The sequence below is a fragment of the Cydia splendana genome, chromosome 12, assembly GCF_910591565.1.
Source record: "Cydia splendana chromosome 12, ilCydSple1.2, whole genome shotgun sequence".
Taxonomy (NCBI): domain Eukaryota; kingdom Metazoa; phylum Arthropoda; class Insecta; order Lepidoptera; family Tortricidae; genus Cydia; species Cydia splendana.
Window position 1 is genome coordinate 10,601,794 of NC_085971.1, and position 12,358 is coordinate 10,614,151.

General features: G+C 40.4%; 1 protein-coding gene across 2 annotated transcripts; it reads right to left on the reverse strand.

Moving 5' to 3' along the window:
- Nucleotides 1-8,440: 8,440 nt before the first annotated feature.
- LOC134795457 (uncharacterized) lies at nucleotides 8,441-10,664 on the reverse strand. 2 transcript variants are annotated; one of them, XM_063767303.1, is made up of 2 exons: nucleotides 10,598-10,664; nucleotides 8,441-10,044 (listed from the first exon to the last, which is right to left on the reverse strand). In XM_063767303.1, the coding sequence occupies exon 2, from the start codon at nucleotides 10,034-10,036 to the stop codon at nucleotides 9,395-9,397; it is 642 nt and encodes a 213-aa protein (XP_063623373.1). In that variant the 5' UTR covers nucleotides 10,037-10,044; nucleotides 10,598-10,664; the 3' UTR covers nucleotides 8,441-9,394. The 2 variants fall into 2 exon arrangements, with proteins under 2 accessions (XP_063623373.1, XP_063623372.1); XM_063767302.1 differs by having other exon boundaries at nucleotides 10,499-10,653.
- Between the last annotated feature and the right edge of the window lie 1,694 nt (nucleotides 10,665-12,358).

The window sequence follows — 12,358 nt, forward strand, 5'->3', positions numbered from 1 at the left end:
TCTAACGACTTCGCTACGCTCGTGATACAAGTTTGGAATTTAACACTTGTTCGGGTCGCAATATAAGCACGAGTAAACAACAATGTCGCCCTGTCCTGTAAACAAAGTAAATTTGTGTTGTTAACAGAATAATTAAAATGTCGAAATAGTTCATTTTTATGTCGAACTAATAATAAATAAATGTTATTCGAACCTATGTGATCTTTGCCGACTGTTCTCAAACCTATCTGGCCTAGTGGATTATTTATTCTTTGCTAGTGGGTAGTGTAGTACAGTCAGCAGCAATTTAATAGTTGTTAAACGGGCGAGGTGTAGCCTTAACTTCGTATACGTATATAAAGGTCAATTTATACCTAACTGTCAAAAATCAATTCTTACGTTACCCAACCATGGCTGTGCGGGTTTTTCTATCTACCCGCACTTGGTATTGATATTTCACTTTTAGGCTAAGGTTGTCACATAGTCTAATAAAACATGGTCTTCTCTTCCCAGAGTGACACAAGCCTACGTCACAATAACATTGCCGCTTTATATAGCGCTATCGCATATTATCATATAGCGCTGTCGCACGTATGCTTGTGTCAATCACGTGACCACGAAAAAACTGGAAGAGAGTACCAGGCGGTACGCAGTACGCAAACAAAGCGGCGGACAGTGGCTAGATATGTCAACAAGTTGACAATTGTTATAGTTACATACCACCTGTTTAGTGAATCTTAATCTATTAAAATGTACCTCTATGATAGCAAGTGATCAGTCAAATTTTAGACTTCTGTCATATCAGTTGTGTGCAATGTCACTGCAATGTGAAGTAGAATAGGTAAATGAAATGAAAAACAATAATTGCTTTCGCGATTTGTTTCTTGATGCATATAGGTATTCAACTAATTATTTAATTTTTACAATTAGTATCGTGATTGCCTCTGTATTATTGTTATGGTTATACGAGAAACCCAGATTTTACAAGGTAGGCAAAGATATTGCTTTATTTTTCTTATTCGCAATCGCCATCCCGATCATATCTTCTTCTTCCTTGCGTTATCCCGGCATTTTGCCACGGCTCATAGGAACCTGGGGTCCGCTTGACAACTAATCCCATGATTTGACGTAGGCACTAGTTTTTACGAAAGCGACTGCCATCTGACCTTCCAACCCAGAGGGGAAACTAGGCCTTAATGGGATTAGTCCGGTTTCCTCACGATGTTTTCCTTCACCGAAAAGCAACTGGTAAATATCAAATGATATTTCGTACATAAGTTCCGAAAAACTCATTGGTACGAGCCGGGGTTTGAACCCGCGACCTCCGGATTGAAAGTCGCACGCTCTTACCGCTAGGCCACCAGCGCTCCCGATACATAATAAAAATGCTGTTCAATAGCATCAATATTTCCTGGCCCTAGAAAAAATTGATTCGCTCCGATAAAATAATGAGCTGTTCTAGTTTATAAGTTATAAATTATAACGTGTGGGAGGTGAATAAATAGTGCGGGACGTGGCGTAGGTTACATTACATAGAGTACGTATGTAAGATGAACGCGATTTTTGCTGAAGTAAGTATTTCTTCCTAATGGGGAGTTTAATGGGAACCAGTGCCTAGCGGGCGCTCGTAGTTTATGCTGATGCCAGACTACCCACTGATGATGAAGCCGATTTCGCCCAAAGCGACTGTGTATAGTCGGAGCAGTGGGGCGACACTGACCCTTTCGGGCATTCTCGGCTCCGTTCGGCTCAGCATTGCTACGAGCAATTATTAGGCTTGGCACAACTTGACGTCCCTTTGCGTGCACAACAAAGAATATACATAGTAAGTATATTAGGGTGCACAACCACATATAAGATACCTAATGATTTAAATTTTGACAACCCTAAATAGCCGAAAGGGATTTTGCCATACATACAGGGTTGGGCAGTATTTCAATTACATGTATTTGAAATACGTATTTGAAATACATTTTAGTACTTTGTATTTGTATTTAAAATACTACCTGGAAAAGTATTTTGTATTTGGTATTTCAAATACTGCACTCACATGTATTTTGTATTTTGTATTTCAAATACTTCAAGCTACAAAATACATTTCTACAAAATACATTTATTAAATTCTATGATCCTAAAATGGAACATTTTTTTAAATATAATGTACGACTTGTACGAGCGCAAATAGGTACATTGCGCGAGCTATTCTGCGCAGAACTTTTCGTCAACAGCCAGGGGATAGAGTCATTGTAGTAGTTTCCGTCCATGCTCTAGTTTTCGACCACTTGACAGATTAGCATATAATTTATTTCAATTTTAATTTACTATTTGCGAAATATATGTTTTATATGTAGACAGATTAGAAAGCTTTCGATAGCATACACCATAACTTCATTTGGAAAGCCCTTAATACATGTGGAATAAGCCCAGAAATAACTAGAATCCTAAAAAACATATACTCAAACAGTGTAAGCAGAGTGAAACTAGAAACCAGAGGCAATGAGTTTAAAGTAGGTAGAGGCGTCAGGCAAGGCGACCCACTGTCTCCTAAGCTTTTTATAGCCGTCCTGCAAAACATATTCGCCGATCTGAATTGGGCAACAGAAGGAATCAAAATAAACAATACACGTCTTCACCACCTCAGATTTGCAGACGACATTGTAGTTTTTGCTGAAAACCATCAAAGCCTGGAAAAAATGATACGAGAGCTTAATATAGAGAGCAAGAAAGCTGGTCTGCACATGAACTTAAATAAAACTAAAATAATGACGAACAGCTCTAAAAGTTCAATTTTACTAGACGATGTAGAAATAGAATACGTGGATAGCTACATCTACTTAGGTAAACAGGTATCATTCTCTAAGACGAATAACGAAGACGAGGTTAATAGGCGAATCACCTGTAGTTGGAATAAATATTGGGCGCATAAAGACATATTGAAAGGTGACTACAAGCTAAGTATGAAAAGAACTGTGATGGATACCTGTATTCTACCCTGCTTGACGTATGGGTCCCAGACTTGGGCTTATACAAAAAACATTAAAAACAAAATAAGGAGTTGTCAACGAGCCATGGAACGAAGCATCCTAAACCTAAGAAAAATAAACAAAGTAAAAAGTATAACAATTAGAAAAAAGACAAAATTGACAGATGCATTACATCATTCATTAAAACTGAAATGGCGATGGGCCGGACACTTAGCAAGGAGCACAGACCAACGCTGGACCCTCGCCGCTACCAAATGGGCCGGTCCGGTTGGAAAAAGGAAAGTCGGACATCCACGACAAAGATGGGCGGATGATCTTGTTAAAGTAATCGGCAAAAGCTGGCTAACAGCAGCCCAGGACAGAACGAGGTGGAAGAATCTGGAGGAGGCCTATACCCTACAAGAGGGGTCCCTATAAATTAAGAAACGTAATAAAATAAACTAATATCGATGTAAATTATGTATTTGGGAAATAAAAAAAGGCTTTATTATTATTATGTATGTCTTTCCCATCACGGAACAATGGTGTTCCGGACCTTTGGGAGGCGTGCGCGGAGCCGAAGCCAACACGTAGAGGCCCTTTTGACACTTTAATGAAATGTAAGGGGTACACCGAGCGGAGGCTGCCCTTGCCCGTGTCATGGGACGCACGCAGAGGCAGCACCCGCCAGGGTGTAAGGACTATTGAGAGTTGATGGAATCTAAAATGAACTAGGTTATTGGGTGAAAGCGATGGACTAAGAACTGAGCTATGGGGTAAAAAAACCGGACGCCTGCCTAATAAAACGGTATGCAATTTTATTTCCGGCAGACGGTGACTCGCCCTCACAAGATGGGCCCCCACAAAAAGCGACATCTAGGATGGCTCAAGGGCAACACCGGTGTGAGCGGCTCAGGGGTGTCGAGAGGTGTGCGCCGCTTTCTAGTTTCTACCCAGTGGCTGTTAACAGCCACTGTGCCAACTCGCGTCTTATGCATATTTCACTTCCACCCGTGGAGCTTATAGCTCTAACGACTCCACTCTGGCCGGCCGGCTAAGGCAAGCCAGAGGCAGAGAATCCTGTCCCACCCACCCTCCTTGCGGGTAACAGAACTCTCCAGGAGCACTCGGGTACGTGAGGTCGCTAATCCCCAACAGCTCGCCACAAGCTGCCCTGCGTTGACTGATTGCACTGGTAAAACCAGCGGGCGATGGGGTCGTCACATCCCTACGCCTATTATTATTATTCTCTTTATTTATTTTCCGTCTTAAGTTAGGGTTTTTATAATATGAATATAAAAGTAAAATATAAAAACACTTACAAAACGATAAAAAAAAAACATATAAGCACATTATAAAAAACCTAACCTAGGGTACCGCCAGCAGCGGGGCAAGGCCCAAGCTACCGGTGGTCAGGGCTGCAGAGAGAGGAACCGGCGGACTATCCGCGCCGTGTCCAAGATCACCGCCTTCTGCATCTGACCCTTGATCCAACCACCTAGCGAGAGTCTCTCAAGATGTTGGTCGAGACTCTTCGCTATTAGACCGTTCACTGAAACGACTATCGGGACAATGATCGTCGAATCAACATCCCACATGGCGGTTATCTCGTGAGCCAAGTCTAGGTACTTACTGGACTTGTCCTTCTCGGCCTTCACGAGATTCTCATCATGGGGGATGGTGATGTCAACGAGCACGGCCCGACGTTGCGATCGATCTATTATCACAATGTCAGGCTTATTGGCTACAATAGTCCTGTCTGTGATGATAGATCGATCCCAATAGAGCGTGGCATGACCATTCTCGAGAACAGGCGCAGGTAAGTACTTGTAGTACGGTACTTCGCGGTCCACAAGGCCATATAGAAGAGCAAGTTGCTGGTGAATAATTCTGGCTACGAGATTATGTCTGTGCAAGTACTCGCCGTTAGCAAGATGAGAACAACCGGAAATGATATGCCTGAGTGACTCTCCGGGACGGCGGCATGCCCGACAAATGTCGACCGTACCGTCCTTCAGGATATATTTCCGATAGTTGTTCGTCATCATCACTTCGTCCGCAATTGCACAGGCAAAACCCTCGGTTTCTCCGAAGAGGTCCCCGAATCGTAACCAGTTCACCGACGCGAGCAGGTCCACATCGGGTCCCGTGAGGGCCTTGTAGAACCGCCCGTGTAGCACCTTACTCTCCCATGCCGCCTTGCGATCCGCAGTACTTAGTACCACAGGTTTGCGCCAGTTCTCGTTTGCCAAGGAGAGCGGCGTGAGGTTCCTGTCTACTGCCACCACGTCACGATGCATCCCACACTCGTTGTTAAGGAAATAATTCCTGAGATTGTACACCTCGCGGTTGTGGAGATCCTTGGCGTTTAGGAAGCCTCGGCCTCCACACTTCCGTGGGATGTACAATCTCATAACTGACGAGCGTGGGTGTAGCATGCGATGTGTGGTGAGCAGTGACCGGACCCTCCGATCCAGGGCGTCCAGCTCGGTCTGAGTCCACCTTAGTATGCCAAAGGAGTATGTGAGTAGGGGCATTACCCAGGCGTTGAAGGCGCGCACTTTGTTGCCTCCTGACAAAAGACTGTTAAGGACTTTTGTGAGCCGACTGAAAAAGCGCTCCTTCACCGACCGTCTAATACCCTCGTCCTCAATACCCAACGACTGTGACATACCAAGGTATTTATAGGTTTCTGATTCAGAGATAGATCTGAAAGACATTGTCTCAGAGAGTTGTAAATTTGTTGAATTTACAACCTTCCCCCGCTGTACATGCATAACCGCACATTTATCGACACCAAACTCCATGTGGATGGCACTACTGAAGACTTCCGTGGTTTTCAGTAGCTCCAACAAGTCTTGGCTATTTGGTGCAAATAATTTGAGGTCATCCATGTACAGAAGGTGAGAAATGACTACACCCTCTCTCCGAAGCCGGCAACCTAGTCCCAAATCCTTCAGCAGGGTGCTGAGGGGATTCAAAGCTAGGCAGAACCACAGGGGACTCAGACTGTCGCCCTGAAAGATTCCTCGCTTAATCCTTATAAAATCCTGCGGGCCAGGGCGGTCATCTCCGCCTCCTGGTTGACGAAGGACTGTGGTCCACTGTCTCATACACGCGCTTAGGAAGGCTCTCAAAGCTGCATCAACTTTATACAGCTCTAAGACCCTCCCCAACCATGAATGAGGCACCGAATCATAGGCCTTCTTGTAGTCAATCCAAGCGGCTGAGAGGGCCCCCTTGTTCCGCCGGATTTGTTGGCAAATGGTCATGTCTATGAGGAGGAGCTCTTTAGTACCACGGGACCCAACCCGACATCCATTTTGAGCGAAAGCCAGAATATTGTTTGCGATAATGTGCGCGTTGATTTTTGCTCTCAAAATGGATGTAAGGAGCTTGTAGAGTGTAGGCAAGCATGTAACGGGTCTGTAGTTCTTCGCTTCCGTGGTACTACCGGACTTATAGAGCAGAAAGGTGACACCAGTTGTTAAGGAAGGTGGGAGAGAACCAAGCTCGAGGGCTTGTTGAAATTGTGCTGCCAAGCGCGAGTGCGAGCATCGGAACCACTTTAGCCAGAAGTTGTGCAATCCATCCGGCCCAGGACTTTTCCTTATTATTATTATTATGTAGACAGATATATTGTTTAGCTAAGGATTGAAATCAGTCCAAATTTGTGCAGCAATGTAGGTTTATATTCAAATTTCGTCAAGTGGACGAAAACTAGAGAAGGACGAAAACAAGCGCAATGACCCTATACGTTTTTAGGAAAGGATATTCGTTAAAAAAAACTAAATGATTAAACAAAAAAAAAGAAAAGTATTTTGTATTTTGTATTTGAAATACATTATTTTAAACACTGTAATTTGTATTTTGTATTTCAAATACCAGTCACCAAAGTAGTTGGTATTTGGTATTTCAAATACTTTTAAAAATGTATTTTGTAATTTGTATTTGAAATACGTGGAAGCCAGTATTTTGCCCAACCCTGCATACATACATACTATTATTTATTCTGTGGTCGGAGTAAGGTAAGAAGGCAATTTTGAGCCTATACCTGTGGCCTATACCTATATGAGGCTAAGTTAAGCTACCGTTTAACTGATTGCCTCAGCTTCATATAATTATATTGAGGGTCAGTTTCAATTCATAATCAAATTGAACCACGAGCTTAGCTAGTTGTTCGAAATTGAATCTTGAGCGTTGCGAGTGTTTCAATTTCATGACAAATAACTATATCTTATACTATGACTATATATAGTAGGTGGACTAGAGGCGGGCTGTCGCTATAGGTAAAACGAGTTTGAGTCGGTGTAGTCGATAAAGAATACAAAGGGCCTACCGCGAACCACGTTCAACGTGTTGCCTCTCTGTCGCACTTGTAAATTCGTATGTAAGTGTGACAGGAAGGCAACACGTTGAACGTGGTTCGCGGTAGGCCCTCAGTCCTCTCAATCTTGTCCTTTCTTAAGGGGCCCACTGATCAACAGTCCGCCGGACGGTATCGGCCTGTCAGTTAGAACAAAATTTTGACAGTTCCGAACAACTGACAGGTCGATACCGTCCGGCGGACTGTTAATCAGTGGGCCCCTTTATTAAAGTTTATCGTTTAACTGAGGCGGCTGGTAAGAAGTTATTACGGTCAGCTCCGCTAGCAGCATGGGTGAAGGCTTGGCTGGCTTTAGTCGGGTTATTCCCACTAGTTACCACCAAGTTGTTACCAGTGGTAACTACTGGGAATTTTTTTCACACCTTTTACCACTGGTAACTACTGGGAAAAAAAATCTCAGTAGTTACCACCAAACAGAGTATTTAAATTTAACAAAATTTTGATGGTAACTACTGGGAAATATCCACCAAACCGAGTTGGTGGTAACTACTGGGAATTATTTTTCCCAGTGGTAAAAGGTGGGAAACACACGTTGGTAACACCTTGGAGGTAACTAGTGGGAATAACCCCTTTAGTCCCTAAACTCAATAATTACCTTTCAACTATAGGAAAATCACCGCGTAACTTCGATAGCGACCGCCTGAAATGTGGTAGACCTTCTGTTCAGTTAACCAGTTTCTTTTTATTCTAGCTTATTTTTAAATTGAGCAAAAACTCGAATATAAGTCGTGCGGAGAGTGAAATAGCAACTGCAGGCCAGAGTCAAACCAAAGAAAGTTGTGAACAATGCGAATCAAACGGATTGCTAAAAAGCCATGTAGAATCGAAACTTGTTCAAAAAGACGAATCAATACACTGACTAAAAACCTGGTAATAAGGACAAGACAACTAGTTGATAGCAATAATGCTAAGATAATAACTCCATTAAGCACATTCAACTATAAGTAGTTATGAAATCCTGAAAATAGCATAATTAACATAGTGCATCAAATTGATAAAGCTAGCTGTATCCTCATATTTCGTTTCCATTTTAAATCCAGGAATTATTTATATGTATATCTATAGTTATTACAATTTCTGACGGTTCATTTGAATAAAATAATTTTAAGTATTTCTTTTGTATAAAATATTTTATTGTTCAACAATTGGTACCTATATATTTACACATTCAATTTAATTAATAATGGTTTGATTCAATTATAATACTTGCAGTCAAGTGACTTCACTTAACATTTGCAGCATTAAGCTGCATAATTAATATTTTAAAACTGTCTGTCAGTTTTCCCTTCCTTGCCCTTGTATTTCCAAATATAAAGTTGCCTGTGTCATCCTAGGGCTTTAAGTTCTAAATACTAATCTTCATCAAAAAATAAAAATTGGTTCAGTTGTCTAGCCAAGGAAAGCAACCAGACAGAGAGAAAAGAATTACTTGCATAATGGATTATCTACTTACAAATATACCTAGTATTTTTTTTTAACCCACTTTTATCAGAGGTGGCACCAATTATAAACAAAGTAATTACATACACATTAGGACTGCTTGGACTTGAATTACCTATAATTGAACCATAATATGGTTTGATTAACACTTTTTTAGTGTAGCAGCCAAAATATTCTACAATAGAAAAATAGTAATATTTTTTTCCTACTTGCAAAATCTACATGCATCAAAGTATCAGATTCTATTGAACTAATATTAATATTAGATTAAGATTTATATTGCTTCACATGACATAAAAAGTAACATTGTCGGACCAAATTAATTCTGCATACCATTTGCAAAGACAGTGTGGCAATGTCATCATTAATGTCCAATTTCTATGAAAATATGATGTTTATAATGACACACCTCACTTTAATCTATTCAAATTGGTGCAAAGTTAGCTTTGACAGACTACATAAATGTGAAATAATAAATACCATTATTATCATTAATAATACCACATACAAATTAATCTTAATGACCAAACAAGTTTAGTGTTTGTTTTTCAAGTAATAAAACTGAAGAAAATGGCCTGTAAAAATGGACCACTAATTTAACACAAGGTCTGAGAGTACACCTAGTTCAAATATACATCATTTCAGCCATAGAAGACATTTTTTTAGGGATATGGACAAAAGTTTCAAAGTAACTAGCTAATTCATCAATAGTGACATCACATGATGGATTCAATGCCTCCTGGGAACAAGACGGGCCAGCTCTACCCTTGTCCGTTACAGATTCTCTGCTCTGAATACTGTTGCAAGGTAACTCTTTTTTCCACCATTTTGTATCATTGCTGGATGATGCAATTGCAGCATTGTCCCGTTCAGAAGATATTCTCAATTGATTGCAGTTTTGCACTAGTGCACACAAGACAGAATTTTCCGAATGTACACCTTCTATTAGTGGAGTCACTATTTTATTAGGATATGAACAGCAGTTGTGAGATTCTTCAGTATCTTTACAATAGTTTTGTAGCAATTTCAAGACTGGTTTTTTAAGAATTTTGTTGTTATTTTTCTTTTTGCAGATTGACATGGAACTTTTGTTTCTTTGGGTCGAGCAATGGCACCTTAATGTTTGAGTGCTTCTTGGGAGCAAATGTCTTCTTTGCTGTGGCTGTGAGTGAAAAAATGGGTTAGCATCAGTATTGTTTTTGCTTTTCACAGGTTGAATTTCAAGTTTCCCCATTTCCACTGGTAGTGATATGTCTTCTTTAGCCATTATGCAAACTGTAAATAAAAAAGCTTAAGGTAAAATACCACGTACAAAAAACACATTGGTTATGTGATTAAACATTTCAAATTTGTAAATTTAGTTTAATTTTGTCAGCATGGCGGGTTTCGCTAATCTAGTAAACATGACATGAATTTGTGAAAGTGTTGTAGGTCGAGTATGTGAAATAAATGAATGAATCTGTCTGTCAATTGGGACAAACAACACGTAAGATATAGACATCACTGTTTCCCGCGTACTATTTGTCAGGATCATGGCAGATAGTTTTGTAAACATTTGCATACAATGATTCATACACATAACAAGTAATTTTGAATAGCATGCAAGACGAAAATAGTTTATAAGTAATGAGTAAAGCAAAATACGACTCTACGAATATCTGTCAACTTCTAGAACAAATCTTACGGATCCGTTTTCTTATCGTGATATTATATTTGTCCCGTCACTTACCGCTTAATTAAAAGGTCGTATAATCTGCCAGCGCCAATTATAATTATAAATAACCACAAAATCAATGAATAATTTTATTAAGGAAATGCAATATCGTACGCTTTGTTTATCACTCCCACAGATGAAGAATCGTTGTTGTGTTGTTACGTACATACAAAGCAAGCTAGCAACATTCATTGAACATTGATAAATAAATGCATATCACGACGTAGATGTCGATGTCGCTTGGACGCATCTTGGACGGCTAATCAGGGATACCAACATGAGTAAAGCTCGGGACACACTTAACCCATGTACTCAACGTATGCAATGCATTATGACATCTGAGGGGCTACCGAGAAAATCGAAATTCGCAAATTGCGGGGATCTTTCTCTTTTACTCCAATGAATGCCCACAATTTGCGAACTTCGATTTTCGCGGTTATAGCCCTGAACCCTGAAATTTGTACGCTAAAGGGGTCCACAGATTAACAGTCCGCCGGACGGTATCGGCCTGTCAGTTAGAACAAAATTTTGACAGTTCCAACTGACAGGCCGATACCGTCCGGCGAACTGTTAATCAGTGGGCCCCTTTAGAAACATACTTGTCATACGCAACGCATGACAAGTATGTTTCTAAGCATACAAATTTCAGGGTTCAGATGTCATAACATAATGCATTGTATAACGTTGCGTACGTGGGATAAGTGTGCCCCTGCCTTAATTAATTCTATTCATTGGTCGTATATATATAGATGGTCAAGAAAATCTTGTCAGTAGAAAAAGGCGGCAAATTTAAAAAATGAAGGCGCGAAGTGTTATCGTCCCATAGAAAATTTGAATTTCGCGCCTTTTTCTACTGATAAGCAGACCCCGTTATCAGTGGTGAAATTTTATTGAAATGCACTCACTCCCCCACCGTGCGGGTAAAATACGTATGTGGGGTAATTGTTCGCATCCACGGACGTAGAGAGTAAACTGGATAGTGTACATTGGCCAAAAAGTGTGTCCACATGAGAGGTCAAACCTGAGCCCTCCATCTCTTTCTAATTAGGGTGACCATAAGTCATATGAATGTGGGATATTAGCATAAGATGGAATGTATAGTTTGGCCAGGATCTTTTCTCATTCGTGCATAATCAGAGAGAATCATACTGTATTTTCCCTATGCTAGTATAATTGCCCCAGAAAAGAGATGGATATAGTTTTTTTCTCTTCTGTAAAACGCTTCACACAACCTTACTTCATTTAGTCGTTATAAAGCTTTTAGTCGTTATAAAAGCTGTTACAGATGGGATGGGCGTATTGGATCGCGATCAATGCGATCATGCTTGATTGTCAGGAAGGTGGTCCACCGTACGTCCATCGTACGTATTGGGTGAAAACCAGCGTAGTGTCTTACAGACACTGCTTATGCTGAGCGGCATCCTATTTGGTGTATGTTTACTGTATTGTGAACTTTATGTTGTACTTACCGTAATGTAGGTATGTTTTTGTACGCCAAATAAATATTTTCTATTTCTATTTATTTCTATCAAAGACAGCTATAAGAGAGAGCGAGACAGATATCCAGGGTCGGGTAAAACGTTGTAGTTGTACTTGGTAATTCGCAAATCGTATCGATTGAAAACGCTGCCTTCGGTCGTGTTTTAATTTATCACCACTCGTTGCGAATTTAATTCCTACTTTCAACACTTGCAACGCAAATAAATTTATATTATTACTATGCCCACTGGTTATCGATACTAGTCATTTTGTCACGCCCTAGCGTAGCGTAACAATTTATGTTTTTACACGAAATTATCTTGATTATAGACTAAAATGATAAAATATTAGCACACGACGAAATAAAAACTTACATTTAACTGTGTAAACCGGCAT